This window comes from Amblyomma americanum, chromosome 10 (genome assembly GCF_052857255.1).
Source record: "Amblyomma americanum isolate KBUSLIRL-KWMA chromosome 10, ASM5285725v1, whole genome shotgun sequence".
Lineage (NCBI taxonomy): Eukaryota > Metazoa > Arthropoda > Arachnida > Ixodida > Ixodidae > Amblyomma > Amblyomma americanum.
This window is the reverse complement of record NC_135506.1, coordinates 49,479,741-49,500,179: the sequence shown is the minus strand read 5'-3', so window position 1 is coordinate 49,500,179 and position 20,439 is coordinate 49,479,741. Positions and strand designations below refer to the sequence as shown.

Here is a 20,439-nt window from a genome sequence, read left to right as displayed (position 1 = left end):
AACTTCAATTTTTTTACTGGTGGTTGCCAATATAATGGCAACTAATTTGTATATTTTGAAAAAATTTTAGCATTTTTTTTCTTTCCGGTACAAGTGTATCTTTACGAGTTTTGGTGAATTTTTTTCAAAATTTTCATGTTTGGCAAAATAAATTTTGTGTTGCAACAGAGAACTCGTTGTTAAAAATTATGTGCCTAAGAAGAGCATTCATTCACCTTTCTTTTAGTGTATTGTGCAGAATTTTAGGTCCCATAGGTTTTGCAAAAAAAAACAACTGCTGAGACCCCCTAAAAAGGGTCATTTTACCCATGGTAGGGAAAGAGTTAATTGGGCCAGCCACGCCACCCAATTTGGCTGTGCAACCCACCTTACCAATCCTGTAAAGCAAGCGAAGCAACCTCTCTAGTGCAGCAACACAACATGTCTCTTAGCAGTAGAACAGCAATGACTTTCTGGCTACCAATAACTAATGACCCGCAACTACTACCCCATCACAAGTCCTTATCAAAGCAAAATGGTGAAACTGGACATTCAAGATGAAGGCTGCGCAAAGCAGTGTGGAGTAACAGCAGCCAAGCAGGCTGCACGCCGACCGCACAGCTCTAGCAGTGCAGGACATTAATGCCAAAGCAGCAGTAATGCCCGAAAAAACCTATTCACACCTTGAAAACCCATTAGAAATCAAAGCTCTAGTTAGGTAGCCCAAAAAGAAAAAGTCACACTAACAATCAGCCAAACAATGTGAAACGGCCTTTTTGAAGAGTATAGGGCCATGTTGTGAGCCTCACTATACATTCCCAGTGTTCCCAATTTTATTGAAGGTGGTAGGAACACTCCTTCACCCCTCCAAAACTTGAAATTTCAAATGGGTACTTCAAAAGCCCCATGACGATGCTTAGAAACAAACGCCTTGGACTTTCCACAATTGACAAAAGGGCACGCTTTTAGGAGTATCCCCTCTCTAATGTCTCAAAAAACAATTTCTCAACAAAAGAATAAAAACCGATTGAAATAAAAACTCCAAGTGTAATAAAAAAAAAGTCTGGAATCCCTAGAAGTCACGTGCCTTCGTTCTCCCAACAAGCCTGCCTACACACGCATTCGGCTCTTGAGACCCCACCTTTCTGCGGCCACTCACCTCCGGCACCAGTTCAGTCTGGCCCGCGGTGTAGACGTGCTCGGCCACCATTCGGGCACAAGGTGCATACGAGCGCACCAGCTCGGCCAGTAGCCGGCACACAGCCGACTTGGGCAGCAGGGGCAGGCTCTTGTCCTCTTTGGGAGCGGCTGCACCGAAGGGACGGGCTGCTCCCGCCCCCTTGTCATCTGCAGTGCCCCCCGATGGGTCCAGGTTGGGCACGGGCTCCTCGTCCAGAAGGTCTGGCCCACTGCCCTCGCGCACCAGGTCCACGGACACAGCCGCTCCGTGGGATGATGGTGGGCTCCCACTGGGCTCTGCTGCGGCACCGTCTGCCTGGCCTGCAAAGGCCCACCGCAAAGCACACTGCTCAGCAATGCATCAGCTATGTAAAGCTGGGACACTAGGTGCGGGGAACAGACAGCATGCCTATACTGCCACATACTACGAGATAACACCCATGCACAAAGTTCAGGACAAAGGGCAGGCTCCCGTCTTCAACGGATGTACAATTTGGTTTATTGGATTTAATGTCGCAAAGCAACTCAGGCTATGGGGAACGCCGTAGTGGAGGGCTCCGGACAATTTCCACCACCTGGGGTTCTTTAACGTGCACTGACATCGCACGGTACACGGGCCTCTAGAAATTCGCCTCCATCGAAATTCAACTGCCGCGGCCGGGATCGAACCCGCGTCTTTCAGATCAGCAGGCGCAGAGTGCCGTAACCACTGAGCCACCAGGGCAGCTCTCGCGGATGTACAGTAGAACCTCGATGACACAAATCTCATGCGGTCAAGAAAATATTCGTATCATCCAAAATGAACACAATCCGTATTCTGAAGCATGGAGAATGCATTTACTCAGATATGTTTACGGGTGATAGGATTTATTTACGACCAGGCTCTATCGCTCACTGCTTGCAGCACATGCCACGCAACTTGCAATAACGCGTCTGGTATTATTTGGTTCTAGGTTTGATGGGGTTTAATGTCCTAGGCTATGAGGGACACCATAATGAAGGGCTCCGGTCAATTTCAACCACATGGAGTTCTGCAACGTGCACTCACACCACACAGTACAAGGGGCCTCTTATCGTTTCACCTCCGTCGAAAGGAGACTGCCGCGGCCGGGATCGAACCCGCAGCTTTTAGGTCAGCAGCTGAGCACCCCAACTACTGAGAAACCACAGCGGCACACATGGGTAATACGTGGGTAGCACTAGCAGGTGCCGTTGTAGCTCGCGTGTTCATATCATCCGTAGTAGCATTCGGAACAGCATTTGGGACATCTAAAATTCTGCAAATTGTACATAATGCACTCCTGCCAGGGAACTTTATGAATTCCTATCATCCCGAAATTCATATAAACCGTGATCGTATCGAGGTTCTACTGTACATACTGATTTTGGAAATGCATCACAAGCTGGTTTTCGCTTGGAGAGATATGGTCCTATTAATTTAGAAGCTCAAGACTTTATGGTAAGATATCATGATGGTTTATGATCTGCACTTTGGATTTCTTAAGCCAGTTGAAACACCACACTCAGACTGAGAATTCACCCCAGATAATCGCCACATGATCTTCAACCTTAAGGGTGGATGTGGGGATAAAAATCGAGAAAAAAAGTCGATTTCTGAAAAGCACACTTTTTGCTATCTACAACACTATGTTGTACTGCAATATTTCACACAGAAATAAATTCTAAGCTGTGCAAATAAAAATATTTGTGAGAATCTACACATAGACAGTGTGAGCTAGTTTAGAACTTTCAGGCTTGTTTTCTCGAAAGCATGGCACGGCAATGGGAGCACGGATTTTAATCCTGTTTGTTTTTCTGTAATTGCTGAAATGTGCCTTACGTCAAGAGACAGTCCCAGATTTGCCTTTAAGGCTCACCATTTTTATTACACAATAATTACAGCATCATACATTCTAAACATAAATGAAGGTGCATACTATGCCATTTAGAAAAAAAGAGCAGAGAAATTTTTTTAAAAATTAAGAGAATTTTGATTTAGACCATATTTCTTAGTAACTATTCAAAACATTTACAGACCCACAACCCACTTTGCTGTCAACGCTAGGCTTTCGACGAGCAAGCAACATATAAACCATGATATAATAAAAACTACTGAAGATACCATTGTGAAACTTTGTAGCTGTCTGTTTGATGCTATTTCAAGCCAGTCTGACAAATTTCATCACTCTAAGTCAAAAAATTTAAAGCTTGCTCCGATCCACTCAACCAATATCAGCTACATGGCAGAGTGAGCAGTACCGCAGCAGAACACAGCACAGAGCGTACACTAAGGAAGCCCGCTTCAAAGCCACGGCATCCCTGCCAAAGCTGACCACACGCCAGAGGCAGAAAACGGAGCCATCGGCAACTTTTCAGGAGGGGAGAGAGAGAGGCCAGCACTCACCTTCCTGGGGCGGTGGTGTGGGCAGCGGAGTGGGCAAGACATTGAGCAGGTCGCTCATCACCTGGGTGACCACGTCGCCCACCGGGGGTGGACTCATGGGACCCTTGGCTGCCACGCACTTGAGGATCTGCACTGCATTGCTGCTGGTGTACCGGCTCTCTTCCTCTTCAGCTGAAGGAGAAGAACAATTGTGAATCCCTGTAGTGACAGCGTCAGTGTCTAGAGCATGTACACCCAGAAAATGCACCTAGAATTGCACCAAATACGTATTCTTCCTTGGGGATAAATGCGCAGAGTTCACCCTTTGATTTGCATCGCTGCCTTTAGCTTTAAGGGGGGACACGGGTCTTTCGGGCCGAAAAATCTCGAAAAAATCAGTTTTTAGAAAATGTTATTTTCGAAATCAGCAGCCATTTATCTACCTCTCTGTTAAATTTCTCGCCTCTAAGGTCAGTATTTTACTCACAATACCAATTTATATAATCCATGTCGCCCGAATTTGAGCTGAAATCGGCGCCGAAACAGCAGTATTTCGCAAAGCGTAGCTCCCGTTTCATGCGCGGCACCGCAGCCATCTTGGTCTCATTTGAAAAAGCCGCCTTTCGCCTTCAATTTCCCGCCACTACGGCTTCCGTTCGCCCATTGGTTGCCGAGAAAATAGCAAAAAAGGAAAGGTAGTATTCAAAATCCTATTGGCTGCCGCGGATCACGTGACAGCAGGTCGTCATCCGATTGGTGGAGCTGGCTGGCAGCGTCTGCTTGATGCGCCCGAGCCGCGGGGAGACGCGACTCTGTGCCGGACCGTGCAGTGCAAGAAACGCGCAGCGATGCCTGGTTCAGCGCGCAAGGTGCACTCAAGGCATACATTCGGCAAGAAAAGGAAGAAGTCGCTGGTCGATAACCTCAAGAGACGCCCTGCTGTGCGCCCCGACAATGATGAAACTCCTGCGCTGAACGATCGTGTCGGCGAGGCCGCGCAGTTAGGCCTAACGCGCTCCGCAGCACGGGAAGCTGTAAGTGGCAGCGCCCGCATCCGCCGTGATACAGTGATGCTGGAGCCCTCAGATGTGCTCCAAAATAAGACGAAGACTGAACAAAAACTGCGAGAACTCGCCTCAACTCCACCAACGGAGCGGAAGTCTCGTTGTTTACGTGACGGCAGCGCGTCGGACTGTCTGCTCGACGAGGCAAGCTTCACGATCGTTTGTTTGGAATCGCTCAACAGTTTGTTGAAACTTGTGAAGTGTAAAACGTGTGGCGGCAATGACTTGAGCTTCGTAAAAGATGAGCGAGAATACGGCCTTGCCGTTAAACTTTCTCTTCAATGTGCGAGCTGTGGAGACGCATCGCCTGCATGGAGTTCGCCGCGGGTACGTGGCGATCAGAAGATCAACCCTTTTGTGGTGAATGTGCTCGCTGCTCGTGCAATGCAGAGCACTGGCAACCAGCAGACAGCTCTAAATGACATTTTTTCATCGCTGAACGTTTCGCACCGCGGTCTCCACAATAAAACGTGGCAAGACTATGTGAAAAAAAAGTTGACACCTGCAGCAGCTCGTGCAGCCGAAGAAGTTGCACAAGAGTGTGCGCGGTCGGTTCGAGAACTTTATAATGAATTGGACCTTGGGAACCCCGGCAATATTGCAGTATCATACGACGGCACTTGGATGACACGCGGCCACACATCCCACATTGGTGTGGGAACCGTCATCGAACTGTTTACCGGGCTTGTGCTGGACTATTGTGCAACTTCTGTGCCGGCTGCGAGCGAGGCCCAAAAGAAGGTGACCCATCATACCAGTCCTGGAGGGCTGGGCACCTATGCCAAAAAAACTCAGAAAAAAAGGCTGGAGAGATGGAAGTTGAGGCAGCCCTTATTCTTTTTGAAAGGTCGTTGAAGAAGTGTGGCCTTCGCTATACCACAATGCTTTCGGACGGTGATAGTCGGGCTTTTCTAGCTGTGCAAGAGGCAGATGTGTATGGATACATCAAAGTAAAAAAAGAAGACTGCATAAACCACGTGCAGAAACGTATGGGAACAGCGTTGCGGACTTTGTTGTCCAAACACAAAGGTGCCGAAAACCTTGGAGGAAAAGGCAAACTGACAGGCAGCCTCATAACAAAGTTAAGCTCCTATTATGCCTGGGCTTTAAAATCCCATAATGGGGATGTAGAGGCTACGCAGAAGGCTGTGATGGCCACCTACCACCACATTACCTCTACTGATGAGGCATCAAACCATAGCTTCTGCCCATCGGGACTGGACTATTGGTGCCAGCAAAATGCGGCAGCAGCCCGAGGCGAATCTGCTCCAACGCATCGGTACAACATTCCACCCCATGTTGCTAAAGCATTGCTCCCTGTCTATGAGCGACTGTCGGATAGGAAGCTCTTAGAGCGGTGCCATACGGGTAAAACCCAAAACAGTAATGAAAGCCTACACTCTTTGATATGGGCCTTGGCACCCAAAGAGCACCACGCATCATTGTTTACTGTTGAGGCTGCCGTGGCTGAGGCAGTAATGCGGTTCAACGCAGGCAGCAAAAGAACTTCTGCAGCAATATTACAGGAACTGGGCCTCAATACGAATGCTATGAGCGCAAAAAGAATGCGAGAGAAGCATGAGCGCCGAGAGCAAAAGTGCGCTCGAAAGTATTCCATTGCGGAAAATATTCAAGGAGTGCTCAAGAAGCGGCACCTGGATACTACTGGCAATCAAAAGGACTACATTCCTGGTGGCTACTAGCCATTTCCTATTGTAAATATATTACTGCACTTGTAAATATTTATTAAACTGTCCCCTGCTTGTTTTTGGGGCTTTTCTCAAAATGCATATGGTTGACTGCTAGCAGTCTTGAGGCCTTGATATCTCAGCAACCAAGTCACATAGAGCTGAAATTTCGGTTGCAATGGAAAGCCTAATGTATGCTGTGTGAAATGTTGGGAGCAGATTTTTTCATTTTACCTTAAAAAAATAATTATTTTCGTTAATTTACCATTACTTGGTACACACATTTTTTATACTGAAATTCAGAAGGTTGTAAAATGAGTAATAATTGACATATCAAAAATCTGCTCTCAACATTTCATAATTCACTATTCTGGCTATCTAACCATGCCTTAAAATTAATTTTAGATGAAATCATTATTTTGCTATTTGGGCCTCAAACAATGGGCATTAATTGTTAATTATCTTGAAAACTAATTGGCCTACACTTAAAATAAATGCATATTTAAAATCAGCATAAAAATTTGAATAAGTCTATGCATTTTTATTAAGATTGGTCAAAAAACAACAAAAACAGCTTTAAGACCAGTGTCCCCCCTTAAATGTGAACCGTCACCTGCAGCCTAGGAGGGTACCATCTGTTTCACAAATCGCACAGCAAGGCATCTGTGACAGCAGTGGGTTCATGGCCCATATAGGGTGGCAGCAATCTTTCTCACTCGTTAATGTGTCACCGTAGACGCTCAAAAAGGAATAGCCCAACTGCTCAAAAGCATGCTCGAAACAAACTATGGAGCCATCTGGTGACTATACACATGCAACTGCACTGAAGTCGTGGGCATGCCGACGGCAGATAAACTAGGCAAATGAATTTTGCAGCAGGCGGTACAAGCAAGTATGCCAATGCAAAAAAAACCAAATCCACTTTCTTTTTCAACTGCGCCACCACAGTCATTGCTGTTTGCTCTTTAGGGCCGCTGGGATGCGGAAGACACCAGGTGCAATGTTTTAATGCTGTGTCTGCCCTGATGCTATGATGATGCTAAGCTGCACTGAATGCCATTACCCCTCATGTTTTCCCCTACAAACATGACACATGTCAGGCCATCAGGAGTATTGCATCTGCCCATGAGAACAGCTGCATGCTGCATGTTTGTGTCACAAATGGTACTCCCAAGTCCATAGCTACCACAACTCAGTGACAAGCGTAAAGGCTGCCTCAAGAAAACAAAAAAGGCATGAAGAGCAGGACAATGTACAGTGCGGCAAAGATAGGATGAATAGTTGCGTCGCTCACGCTCCATTCAAAGGCAATTAAAAACACGTGGCATGCCTGAAGCTCTGCAGTTCTACTTCAAGCATGACAGTCACTACTCCCACAAAAGGAAGGGCAAGTTCACGGCAAGAAAGAGCAGCAAAGGAAGAGCAGAGAAAGTGCTCACCCCTCTTGGACATGGGCAGCAAAGAAATCCGGAGGACACCGGTCGCCACTTCCTGGAACAGCTTGGGGTCACGGCACGCAGCGGGACCCAGCACCCGAAGCACATAGTGCAGCTCCTTGGAGCTCACGGGGCTGCCCCCTGCAGTTGCCATTGTGCGCGCAACCTGCAATCGAGAATAGCAACGTCCAGTGCTCGGTTAAGGGGGGACACGGGTCTTTGAGACCAAAAAATGGCCAAAAAACCGATTTTCTGAAAATAGCATTTTCGGAATCTTCAGCTATTATTCTCCAAGTTCACCAGTTCTCTTCTTCCAGAAGTCAGTAGTTTCAGGGTATTATTGAGTTTAGATCACCGCGCAGTCTGAATTTGCGCAGGAGCAGACGAAAAAACGGCACATTTTTCATCGTGCGGAGCCGGCGTTCCACCGTACCGATCGCGGCCATGTTGGGCTCGTTTGAAAGAGCGCTCTCTAGGCTTCAATTTCCCGCCATTGCTGGCTGCAAGCCCTCAGTGGCCACCAAGAAAAAGAGCCACAAAAAAGCAAAAAATGCTGGGTCTGATTCGCTGCTGAGCACACGTGACTGAATCGAGCCATCCGATTGGCGGATTCTGCCATGCATCGTCTGCTTGAGCCAGCGTTGGAAGCGTCGAAGACGCCATTTTGTTGACAGTCGAGACCGAGGTCCAACGATGCCTCTCAATAAATTTCGTTCGCGCCATAAATTCGGCAAAAAGAAGAAGTCCGCACGCGGTGACAACTTCCGAAAACGTCCTGCGTCACCCGAATGCTCTGAGAACGTGCAGGAGCCAGTGGCAAGTGAAGCCCCCGCGGACGAAATAGGCCTAACGAGCTCAGCGACGTCTACGCACAGCGGCCGCGTCCGCTGCGACACAACGATGCTGCAGCCTTCGGACTTGCTTGAAAATAAGCGAAAAGCGGAAGGAATTCTGCAGGAGCTGGAATCGACTGCAGCGACGAAGAAAAAGCTTGATTTCATCGGAAGCTGTGACGACTGTCCCCTTGACGGTACAGACGGTCGCCGTGCGGACGATAGTGCTTTCTCTATTGTGAGTTTAGACTCCTTCAACGAACTGTTGCGTGCCGTGAAGTGTAGAGTGTGTGGCGGAGATGTGCACGTTTCTAAAGGGAATCGCGAGTATGGTTTAGCGGTGAAATTGTCCCTCGTGTGTGTGAATTGCGGAGACACTGCGTCGGCATGGAGCTCGCCACGCGCGGAAGGCAGCCAAAAGATAAATCCGTTTGCCGTAAACATTCTTGCTGCACGCGCGATGCAAAGTACTGGAAATAGGCGAACCGCGCTAAATGATGTGTTTGCTGCGATGAATATATCGCATCGTGGCCTGCACACGAAAACGTGGCAGAGCTATGTGAAAAGCAAGCTGACGCCCGCAGCAACACGCACAGCCGAAAAAGTGTTGAATGACAGCGCAAATTCTGTTCGGCAGCTCTACCGCGAGCTGAACCTTGACAACCCCGGAAACATTTCCGTCTCTTTTGATGGTTCGTGGATGACTCGGGGTCATTCATCCCGCATCGGTGTAGGTGCAGTGATTGAACTTTTTACTGGGCTCGTCCTGGATTACGTTGTGTTTAGCAATTTCTGTGCCGGATGCGAGCGCGGGCCTAAGGACGACGACCCGTCCTATCAAGCATGGAGTGACAGCCACTTGTGCCAAAAAAACACGGACAAAAAGTCCGGTGAAATGGAAGTACACGCAGGACTTGTGTTATTCGAAAGGTCATGGGAAAAACATGGCCTTAGATACACAACTGTCCTTTCAGATGGCGATAGCCGCACATTTCTTGCACTGCAAGAATCGTCTGTGTATGGCTATATAAAAATACAAAAAGAAGACTGCACGAACCATGTGCAGAAGCGAATGGGCACGGCTCTGCGCAATGCAATTGCCAAGCATAAAGGCAATGCAAAAGAGAGCCTTAGTGGCAAAGGAAAGCTAACAGGCGACCTTGTCACTAAGTTGACATCATACAGTGGGCTCTCGTTAAACGGAACCTCAAGGGACCGGGAAAATATGTTCCGTTTATCAGGAGTTTCGTTTAAAGAGAGAATAGGTTCAGCATTGCGCAATCCGCTTCCGCGTGAACCCTACGCGGCTGGCGCGCGCGCGCGCAGTTGGCGGTCTCAGCGGATCTCAATTTGCGAAATCTAGGCAATAAGGAGAACGGTACACTATGAGAACAAACTTTATTAGAGAAAAATAAGCAGTGAATTTTTGTTCCAGTAGTACTAGTACTGAAATTTAAAAAAAAAATGTCAAAAGAGTGGGAATTACCACTTATTGGCTAGTGAAAAAGGATTTTATATTTGCTTGTTTGAGCACTCGCAGCTGTTTTTTGTTAATGGCATCACCCATACTTGACAGGCTGCGCAGAAACACTTCCGAACCTTCTTCTCGTTGGAAGAAACTCTTCAGCATTTGGACTGCCGATTCCGCCTGCGCAGGTGTCACCACAGGATCAGAGTCAGCGGTCTCGTTTTCAAGCTCTTCCTCCTCGTCTTCACTTTCATCAGGGGGGCAGACATCAGCTATAATGCTGTGCACGGTATTTTCTGGGCATGTTGCCACATCGCTGTCGATCTGGACATATTCATCAAGTTGAATGCCCATCGCAGCACAATTCTCTAGTAGCAAATCTTCCTCGGCTGCGTCGTGAACATCATCAGGCTCACTCTGTGTGCTGGGTTTTTCTGTGGTTGCGGCAAATCCCGCATGCCTGAAGCAGCTGGCAATGGTGGTTGCACTAACCTGCCGCCAAGCATCATCCAGGAGGTAAACGGCACGCAGTACATCTACCTTGTACTCCTTCCCCTGGTCCATGCATAAGAGCATCCTCCTAAGAAGATTTTTGCGGAAGCGCGACTTGAGCGCTTGAATCACACCCTGATCCATAGGCTGAAGCAGTGCTGTGGTGTTCGCTGGCAGGAATTCCAGCTGTATGGACTTCAAACCTGGCACAGTTCCGTGTCCAGGGCAGTTATCCACCAGGAACAAAACTTTCCGCTTGTTGCGAGAGAAGCGCGCATCCTCGCGATAAATCCACTCACTAAAAATGGCTTGCGTCATCCACGCCTTGCCATTGGCCTGGTATGAAACGGGCAAGGTTGCGACGTTTTTGAAGCAACGAGGATGCTTCGATTTGCCGATCACTAGCGGCTTCAACTTATCGCTGCCCGTCATGTTGGCACCGATAAGGACGGTCAGCCTGTCCTTGCTCAGTTTCCCTCCGATGCATTTCTCTCCTCTAAATGATAGCGATTTTGAGGGGAGCAACTTGTAAAAGAGTGCAGTCTCATCTACATTGTAGATGTTCTCTGGATCGTATTCCTCCAGAATCTCGGGCAGCCGTCTTTCTCGCCAGTCTCCGCATGCCGTCGCGTCAGCAGCGGCAGCTTCCCCTGAAACAGCACGAAACACCAGTCCATTGCGCTCTTTAAACCGGGTCAGCCACCCCTCGCTGCACGAGAAACCCTCGATGCCGAGGCGAAGAACAAATTCTTCCGCTTTTGCACGAATTAGTGGCCCGCTGATTGGGATGTTTTCACTGCGGGCTCTGCGCAGCCAAAGCACCAGGCATTTCTCCAAGTCTTCGTGGTCAGCCGCTCGCAGTCGTTTTCTTTGAGGACCAAAGCGTGACGTCTCGAACGCCTCCCGCAGCTTGTCCTTGTCCTGAAGAATTCTTGTTAGGCTGCTTTTGGGGACGGCGTACTTCGTCGCTAGCGCCGTTTTCGTGAAGCCACCACTCTCGAAGTCGTTGATGATCTCCATCTTCCTTTCCAACGCAAGTGCATTGTGCGGTCGTTTTTGCGCTGCCATCGGACCGAACAAAATCTCTAGGGCTCTAGGGCTTAGGCCTAACTGAACACAACCGCCGTGAACGCGAGCGAGCGATGCGGAGGGCAGTGTACGAGCAAACCGGAAACCGCCGGAGACGGAAACCGGAGTGGTGACGCGGGGAGGAGAAGGAGGGGAGCATTGATGCGTACCGCGATGGCACTGCGCTTGTCCAACTAGTTGCGGTTTCGAGTTTTTCGGTTCCGTTAACGCGGTGGTCGCAAAATTTGAGTTCCGATTAACGAGATTTTTTTTACATTGGCTTAATACAAAACCAACCAATCGCGAGGCGTTTGTTCCGTTTAAGCGGTAGTTCCGTTTAACCGATTTCCGTTTATCGAGATTCTACTGTATTACAGCTGGGCCCTGAAATCCCATGCTGGAGATATTGGAGCCATGCACAAGGCCGTGATGGCGACATACTATCATGTAACATCAAATGATAGTGCAGCGAACCACACTTTGTGCCCAACAGGCCCAAACTCATGGTGCCGCCAGAACGCTGCTGCAGCCAAGGGCGAGCCCGCTCCCAAGCACAGGTATAATTTGCCGCCACATGTGTGCAAAGCACTTTTCCCCATATATGAGCGCTTGGGAGACCCAAAGCTACTGCAGCGTTGCTTGCGTGGCAAAACTCAAAATAATAATGAAAGCCTGCACTCGCTGATATGGTCGCTTGCACCAAAGGAGAGACATGCTTCACTGTTTTCAGTTCAAGCAGCCGTTGCAGAGGCTGTTGTCCGCTTCAATGCGGGAAACCTGAAGGCATCTTTCCAAATACTGAGCGAGCTCAGTATGAACCCTGGCCAACATAATATCAGGAGGATGACCGAGAAAGACAGGCGCCGGACAGCAGAATCTGCACGCAAGCGTGCCTCTACTGAAACCATGCATCAGGCACTGAAAAAGCGCCATTCTAGTCAAACCAAGCAGTCTGACTACATGCCTGGTGCTTATTAGCCCTTAAGAAATGTAAATATGTATATATCTTCATGAAATTTTGAATAAATTATGTCTAGTTTGTTTTTCTCAATTTTCTCAAAACGCAAATTTTGGACACCTGCTTGTTTTAGTTTGTCGATATCTCTGCACCTATGATGGGCAGAGATGTATTTTTTTTTGCTAAAGAAAGCTGGAAGTGCAGTGAGTGCAATGATCGAAGCAGAACTCTTTAATTAACCTTCAAAACTTTTTTTATTTTGCAAAGTTCATTGAAGCATGATAGGCAGAACTTGAAGGATGGTATTCCAAGTGCTGCAAAATTGCTAATAAGGGTAAAATGAAAAAACTGCTTCGATCGTTGCACTCTCTGGTCATTGTACTACGTTGCCATGCATTAGAAATAATTTTTTATAGAGCCAATTTTTCTGCACAGAGGTACTAATTAATGAACAATGAAAATTAATTATTTCATTGACTAATTGACTTCGAAAGAAAAAAATTACATATTTGAAACCAGCATAAAAAACTGAACAAATTTGTATGATTTCATCAGGATAGGCTTCAAAATAAGGAAAATAGCTCTAAGACCAGTGTCCCCCCTTAAGCAACAATATTAGCACAAGCATAACCAGTACACCCACTAACTGCAGTAATCCACCTCTGCAGCACACAGAAGCACCGTATTTACTCGCCCCATAATCCGCCCCAATTTTTTTTTAAAGCGATCAAAAAGTGGGGGTGCGGGTCAGCTTCACAGCAATGCGCGGCGGCCTCCCTCGTGGTGGTCTGCCATCCCCAATGTCATCGATGCTTGCCAACCCGATGAGGGGCCAACGAAAGGCATAGCCAAATCCACATTCATAGTCTGTTTATTTTTCCCCACGCCACTGGTTTTCTTCAGCCAGCGTTGTTCAGCCTAGTGCCTTGCTGGCACGCCATTCGATGCTCGTACTGGATTCCTTCCGAAGCAACTGCACTGATGCGATGAAAGCTCGCCTCACAGAGACCGGCGCCGACCTCGTTATAATACCTGGCGGCATGATGTCCATGCTACAGCCACTCGACGTGTGCCTGAACAAGCTGTTCAAGGCACACGTGAAGTGGCTGTATGCTCAGGGGATGGCCGACAGCCTTTACGCCCTCACACCGAAGGGACGCGCGAGAAGGCCCGAAATTCCACTGCTGCGCCAGTGGATCGTGGATGCGTGGAAAGCGCTACCGGCCGACTTGGTGCGCAAAAACTTTTAAAAATGTGCGATCAGTAACAGCTTGGGTGGTTCCGAGGACAACTACGTCTTTGAGAGTGGCGATGAAGCCTCGGATGGCAACAGTGAGAGCGGCGACGATTGAGGATCGGATAACCAGTGACGTATGTGGCGGTGGTCGTTTGAATAATGTTCTGAAAACGAAATGATCACCGAGTAGCCAGTTGTGTCTTTCTAGCGCTCATTCTTAATTTCTTTTTTTCAGGTAGACATGCGGGTTATATGCGAGGTTTCTTTTTTCGTGGAGTTCACAGTTAGGGGTGCAGGTTACACGCAAGTGCGGGTTTATACGAGTAAATACGATATGCACAACACTGGACAAAAGACCAAACTTCAGCAGAACAGACATTTGGGCTAGAGAGACGTAGCGCTACAGACATGCTGGAGCAATGTGCCTGTCTTGCCTTTCACATGTGCTTCGTCAAGTGACCAGGACACTGGACAAACGCAAGTTCAGCATATTTACCTACGTACAACTAGTGCTCGTGCGGCACACAGTGCAGCATTTTTGAATCTAACAGCAGTCCTAAGAGCATCTGTCGAGCTCACAAGCAAGCCATGAAAGGAGGAAAACAAATCTGAGCCGCCGAGGGGCACCCTGTCCCCTCCTCACCTTGTCCATGGCGTGTGCCAGAGTTGGTGGCTCCTCGACCACGTGCCGCACCAGCAGAGAGGCCAGCGAGGCAAAGCCCGAGAAGGCCGAGGCCTGCGTCAGACCAAGCAGCAGCCGGGGTCCACCCAGGGCAGCAAATGCCTGAGCAGCCTCGTGGCACCGGGTCAGCCGCAGTGACAGACGCAGCACCCCGTGCAAGGTGTCGGGCTCCACGGGGATGCTCAACAGGCCCACACAAGACCTGCACACACAAGGAACACTGTCCTGTCAGCAAGGGGGGGCCTTAGGCACAAAACATCTCCCCAACTGTGCATGCAATCCTGGCAGAAGCCAGGGAATTTACCTTACCGACGTGCTACCCCCATGACATCCTACTTAAAACAATGCAACACAAAGATGCAGACACCATGAGTGCTGGCTCTTTGTGTCCTGTCCCTTGCTTTGTTGCAAGTATGAATCTTAACCAACAGTCCCAATTTGCTACACTTGTGCACCATGGCATCCTTGTCGGTGCCTAATGCTGCCACAGTCTACCTGCAAGACCGCTCAGGTAGACTGGCGCATGCTACTGCCATCTGCAACTAGGCATGAGTGAACAGTGACTTTTAAGTGAGAAGCGAATAGTTATTTTATTTGAATAGTTTCAAAGCAAAGCAAACAGTTTGCAACTGAACCTCATTAATTCGGACTTCAAGGGAGTGAGAAAAACATACGAATTATTGCATGCGTTAATTTGAACCTTCAGATAATTTGGACATTTTTTCCAGTCCCTTGAAGGTTCACTGCCTAAACATGCAATTAGTCTCGCTAACCTGATCAATGTTGAGCACTGGTGAGGACTCAAGCCCTTCACAGTAGTTGGAGTCACAGGTGTCGTAGACGATGCCGAGGCATTCCCCGAGTCCGCTCCTGCGGTGGCTGTTGCGCCAGCTGCATCAGCCGAAGCCGATGACAGGGTTGGCACAGAGGCAGATGGCGCAGCAGCTGCAGATGAGGTGGCGGCTGACCCAGCAGCACTGGCTATGGCAGCATCACTCGCAGTCGACAAGCCGGCCGCTGCAGAGGTAGTCGACGCTGGTGGCTTGCCGTCCCAGGCAAGCATGACTGGGCGCCAGTTGCCCGTCTCTTCATTGATCTGCACCATGGTTGAGAACTGGACCGTATACTTGCGCCGGCCAGCCGTGAAGTGGACGCTGGGCTCCACGGCGCAGTATGCGTCGTCAATAGCCTTGTTGTTGAGGGCCGTGTAAGCATTCCAGCGCCCTGTCCGGTCATCAAACCACTTCCACTGTCGTTTTGGCAGCTGCAGAAAGGCACAAAGCAAGGGCGGAAATGGTTGAAGGCAAGTCACACGAGAAAGACTAACATTTACGCGCAATCTTGGAGAGCGTTACTTCACCCAACCACCTGCTGTAAAGTCACAACAAAAAGAACTTGCAAACAGTACAACACACAAACTGTTAACCCTGTACTTCTCTACAGCAGAGCTAAACGTTGGGTAAGTTGAGAGGCTAGTCATAATTTCGGAACAAACTGTTTCGGAGTGTTTTGGAAACTCTCGGCGTCTGAACTTGCATGCCACGCTCTATAGCAACAAGCACATTATGCGTCCACCCTGCACTTTACTATGGCTCCACACAGAACACTTCCAATAACACAGACAACGCACAAGAAGCAACAAATGTAAGGCTATCCATGAGCACTTGTTACGTAACGAACCGGTTCAAACTTGCGTGACTGAGCAAGCAGTCCAGCGTCATTATTAAACTAAACATCACTAAACACATCATAAAGCCAAGCACAGGATGTTAGTGTGGGTCTGAAGCAGTCATTAATATTTAACAATGCAAGCCTGGTGACTCTTATTTCATGGGTCTCAGAGGTTGTCCTCGTCACTACTTTTTCTACATTTCACTACCCTACGCATTGTTTTGCTGTAAAGTTGCAGCAACACTCAAGCAATGTACAGCAAAAAGCATGCCTCATCTGTGAGGACGAAATCTCGATTACCATAAAAGTTTTTCGCAACCATGAAATACTTTGATGGTTGTGGAGAATGGCGACAACACCAGGCGTGGAGCTCTATGCTGAAATGTTCTCAATTGTCTTCATGATACTGAAGCTGGCAGGTTCAAAAGTACGCGTGAGAATGAGCAAAGGAGCATCGACCAATGCAACGTTAAGACAGCATTACCGTGTGACAAGGACCAATTTGTGACACTACTGACCTGCAAAAGAGGCGCTCTCCTCTTTGATGCGACCGACGCCTTCTCGTAGAGGTCAATGAGCAGAATTAGTGACACCAGCCATCTGAAAACGACAGACGAGATGCGGCAACGAGCATGGCACTACTAAATGCTGAATGCACAATCCCAAATCTGATACTACCTGACCATTTGTAAGCCAGAAAAAAAAAAAAAAAATACTTCTTTCCCTAACCAAGCAGGCACTGTAAATCAAAACCTTATGTGCAATATGCTTAAGGGGGGATGAGGGTCTTGAAAACTTTTTTTTTATTTCTTAACATATCTTCCTGAAAATTGGCATGCAGATATATCTTTGAATGCTAATCCCAAATATATATTCAGATTTTATATATCTCATCTAGAAATGAAGATATGGCAAAATAATTTATGCCACTTAGGTCTTTTCTTACGGGCCATTATGGTGGTTTCTTAATTAAAAAAACTAGTTTTAAAGTAATGCTGTCATTCTTAAGGGCCCATTGCACATCCTAAAGCTAAAGAAATTTTTAAAAAGTCATCACATAGGTCATGAATGAATAACAAAGTAGGAAAGAAAAAAACAATGTGGGAGTAATTAGCTTAGATCTGACCTAATTGCTAGTCTATTGGGTTTAATGAAAATTGGAAAGCTTTAGGATGTAGCTGAGGTGTTGCTGGAAAAAATGATACCTACTTCAATAAAATCAGTCGATGCAAACATTATGAAAAGTTCCGTAAGGCAAAGGCATTTGATCGAAAAAGCAAAGCTGAGAAAATTGCATTCAAAGTTTTGCTTACTCTGCCATTTTTGTTTACTGATCATATGGAAAAATTTAATGCTTTAGCATGCCGCCCAGTCATTGCTGAACACAATAACACCAAATTTACAGAAATCTGTTCATGTAAAGATTATGAAAACCTCTGTATTGCATTGGCACTTGACAAAAAAAAAGCTCCGAAAATCACTTGCTATTTTCTTTGAATCTGCCACACATTCACAAAAGTCCTGGGCAGTAGTCCTGGGTGCTGTCAGGCTTGTGCTTCTTGGCCATCCTCTTCTTCACCTTTTCAGCATTGGTGTGACCCTTATCAGACCTGCACAGCCTTTGTTTATCTTTTTCAAGGCTCCTACCAATAAGGCAGCTCCCAGGCCTGTAACCAAGCTGTGCTGCAACAGCTCTGCTGGTTGTTGCCATTCCTTGGTTGAAGCGAGAAACTGCTTCTTGCGAGGTTAAAAACAGGACAGTGAGGAGTGTCTAATGCGAATGTTCAAATGTTCAAGCTTCAGCTTAGAGCGCACAACGTCTTGGCGCTCTGCCAAGTTCGCCGAGCGCCGCCCCCCCCCCCCCCCCCGGAGCGCTCCTCAAAATATATATATATTAAAAAAAAACAAATGACGTTATCAGCGGCGGCAGCGGCTTGGCGCGCTGCCAAGGTCCGCGCTGCGCGTGCTTGTCGAAGCGTTGAGCACGCGAGCTCGGTTCAGCCGCGTCCGTCGGCACGAAGCGGCGTGCGCAAACGCCGAAGTCGACGTTAGGCTTAGGTCAGCCGGCTCGGCCGCTTCCGGCGACACGGAATTCGAAGCGGCTTGCAGCGTATCAAAAGTCGATATTTTCCACGGGCTTAGTCCAGGCACATCCACCGGCACTGCAGAGACTTGCGGTAACGCCGAAGTTGACGGCGATCGGCATTGTCTAGCCGCGTCCACCGGCGATGCTGGCGTCAACAGGGTTTGTTCAGCCGCGTCCACCGGCGAAGCTGTTGTTGGCGAGCTCAGTCCAGCCGCATCCACCGAGGGTACAGCAGCTTGCGGCATCACCGAAGCTGCAGTTCTCGACGATGCAGCGCTCTACTTATTCCATGCGCGTCTCTTTTTGCCGACTGTTTTTCGCGTGCTTGCTTTCAAGCGCGCGTCTCGGGCCATCGTGACACACGGAACAAAGACACCAGGCAGGCAAATACACGCAAAAGCACGAAATTCGGGGCTAAAAGAAGCGATTCAATAGCCAAAATGTCTACAATAACGATAAGGAAAACGGCAGAACGAAAAATACTAGGAAACAAAGAGGAGCGCGAAAAATGACGGGCGTTCAGGCGAAAGCAGACGACGGGAAGGAGCCGCACAACGCGGCCGCGGGGGGCAAAGCATGCGTCACGGCCAATCAGAGGGCTGCGCCTCGAGGAGCGCCCGTTTTACCCAATCGGCGGCCGTCTCGCGACGCTTTCCCCCCTTGCGAACGGGTGCTGATAGCTCCGCTGTGCGAGGGTCTACAGCTTGCCGTAAGGCGCCAAATTGGAGAGCGGGAAACGAGCTTTCAAACGAGACCAAGATGGCGCCGATCGGTTCGCGTCGCGCGGAGCTACGGCAGCTTGAAAATGGGGCAAACCTTCGCGCTTGGCGTTCAATTTCGGCTCACCGACGTTTCTAAATTCCCGTTTTTTTCATACTTTGAGTTGGAATTCAGCTAAAATATTTTGTAGAGGCATAGTTGGGACATTAAAGACTTCAAAATCGCAATTTTTGAAAATTGCCATTTTTGACCATTTTTCGCGATTTCAAGACCCGCGTCCCCCCTTAATTTCATGGAAAACCTTGTGTCAGCATCAGAAACAAAATTTGGCTTCTTAATTAAGCAACAAAATTACAACACAGTTTCATACAACAGATTTTTAAACTGCTGAACCCAATGTAATCAGTAAGAGCAAGTTGGCAAGACAAATGCAAATATCCCAAGAGGCACATGCTACCACCAAAGATGTGTGAATATTTGGGCTTTGATTTAGAATCTAATACTGTGAAACCTCGCTACAGCGAGCAGGTAAAAAATCTTAAAATAGTTCCCTATAGCCGAAATTCGAATTATAAATTTTCGTTCGAAATGCATGCAACCACGGCGCAATGTAGTCACTGAAGGAACGGCAATTCTGACGATCCTTACTAGAGAAACAGAGAGACTTATTCCGAGGTTTTGGTGGAGTTTTGAAGTCACTTGCGGCATACCGAAGGCCGCAAAAAACCGAGCGCCAATTATGTTGGCTTTTCTGCACAGCACCGCAAGCGGAAGGTAAGCACTGCCTACGGTGGCTTCCCCGCATTGAACCCGTGTCACGCACAAAGCGGAATGTCGGAGCGAAAGCTGTCATCGTTTCCACCACCTCCGCGACTGCAGACATAAATGCAGGATTGTTAATGCATGCTAGCAAGCGCCTGCACTGCTGCTTCTAGGGCGCTGTCGACGAATACCAGGAACGTGAACATATGCTGAAAGCCGGACTGCAACCTTACATGCTGCTATTGGTGAGTGCGAACATTGGCACAAACACTTGCCGCATCAACACCAGACACTTATGCAGTGCGGCGAAGCCGGCTGCCTGACATCCGAACGGGGCACAGTTTGCCGCTGGGAAGTTCGCATATCTATTTCATGGCCAACCACATTTGATTTATAAAGTAGAAATTGCATTTATGAAGAGTTCGATATAGCCAATAATTCGCAATATCCGTTTTCATTATAACGAGGTTTGACTGTAATAAGCTGCAAAACTACTAGAGAAATTCTACCATGTCCAGTATTATGATTGTTCTCAAATCACACCCACAACAAAATATATGACGTAAACTTTAGCAATGTCCTCAGATTTTGGAGGCCATAATGTGCTGCATTGAATCACAACTAGCACCGAGCCAAACTTTTTGTTCTTTTTTCTTTTCCCTTGACAAAACCTTCCAAATGCTACTAATAGTAAAGTTGAGGCATCTCGCTGCAGTCTAATGCTTGATGCACG

General features: G+C 47.9%; 1 protein-coding gene across 16 annotated transcripts in view; it reads right to left on the bottom strand.

The window, feature by feature from the left end:
• The window catches only part of HUWE1 (HECT, UBA and WWE domain containing E3 ubiquitin protein ligase 1), a 158,033-nt gene that overhangs the window by 86,164 nt on the left and 51,430 nt on the right, over positions 1 to 20,439 (bottom strand). For all 16 annotated transcript variants that reach the window (XM_077640245.1, XM_077640244.1, XM_077640256.1 and 13 more), the window contains exons 37-42: positions 16,657 to 16,738; positions 15,241 to 15,731; positions 14,429 to 14,669; positions 7,733 to 7,895; positions 3,563 to 3,733; positions 1,139 to 1,479 (exon numbers count right to left, since the gene is read on the bottom strand). In XM_077640245.1, coding sequence (XP_077496371.1) covers positions 1,139 to 1,479; positions 3,563 to 3,733; positions 7,733 to 7,895; positions 14,429 to 14,669; positions 15,241 to 15,731; positions 16,657 to 16,738 — 1,489 coding nt within the window. The remainder of the gene's footprint in view (positions 1 to 1,138; positions 1,480 to 3,562; positions 3,734 to 7,732; positions 7,896 to 14,428; positions 14,670 to 15,240; positions 15,732 to 16,656; positions 16,739 to 20,439) is intronic.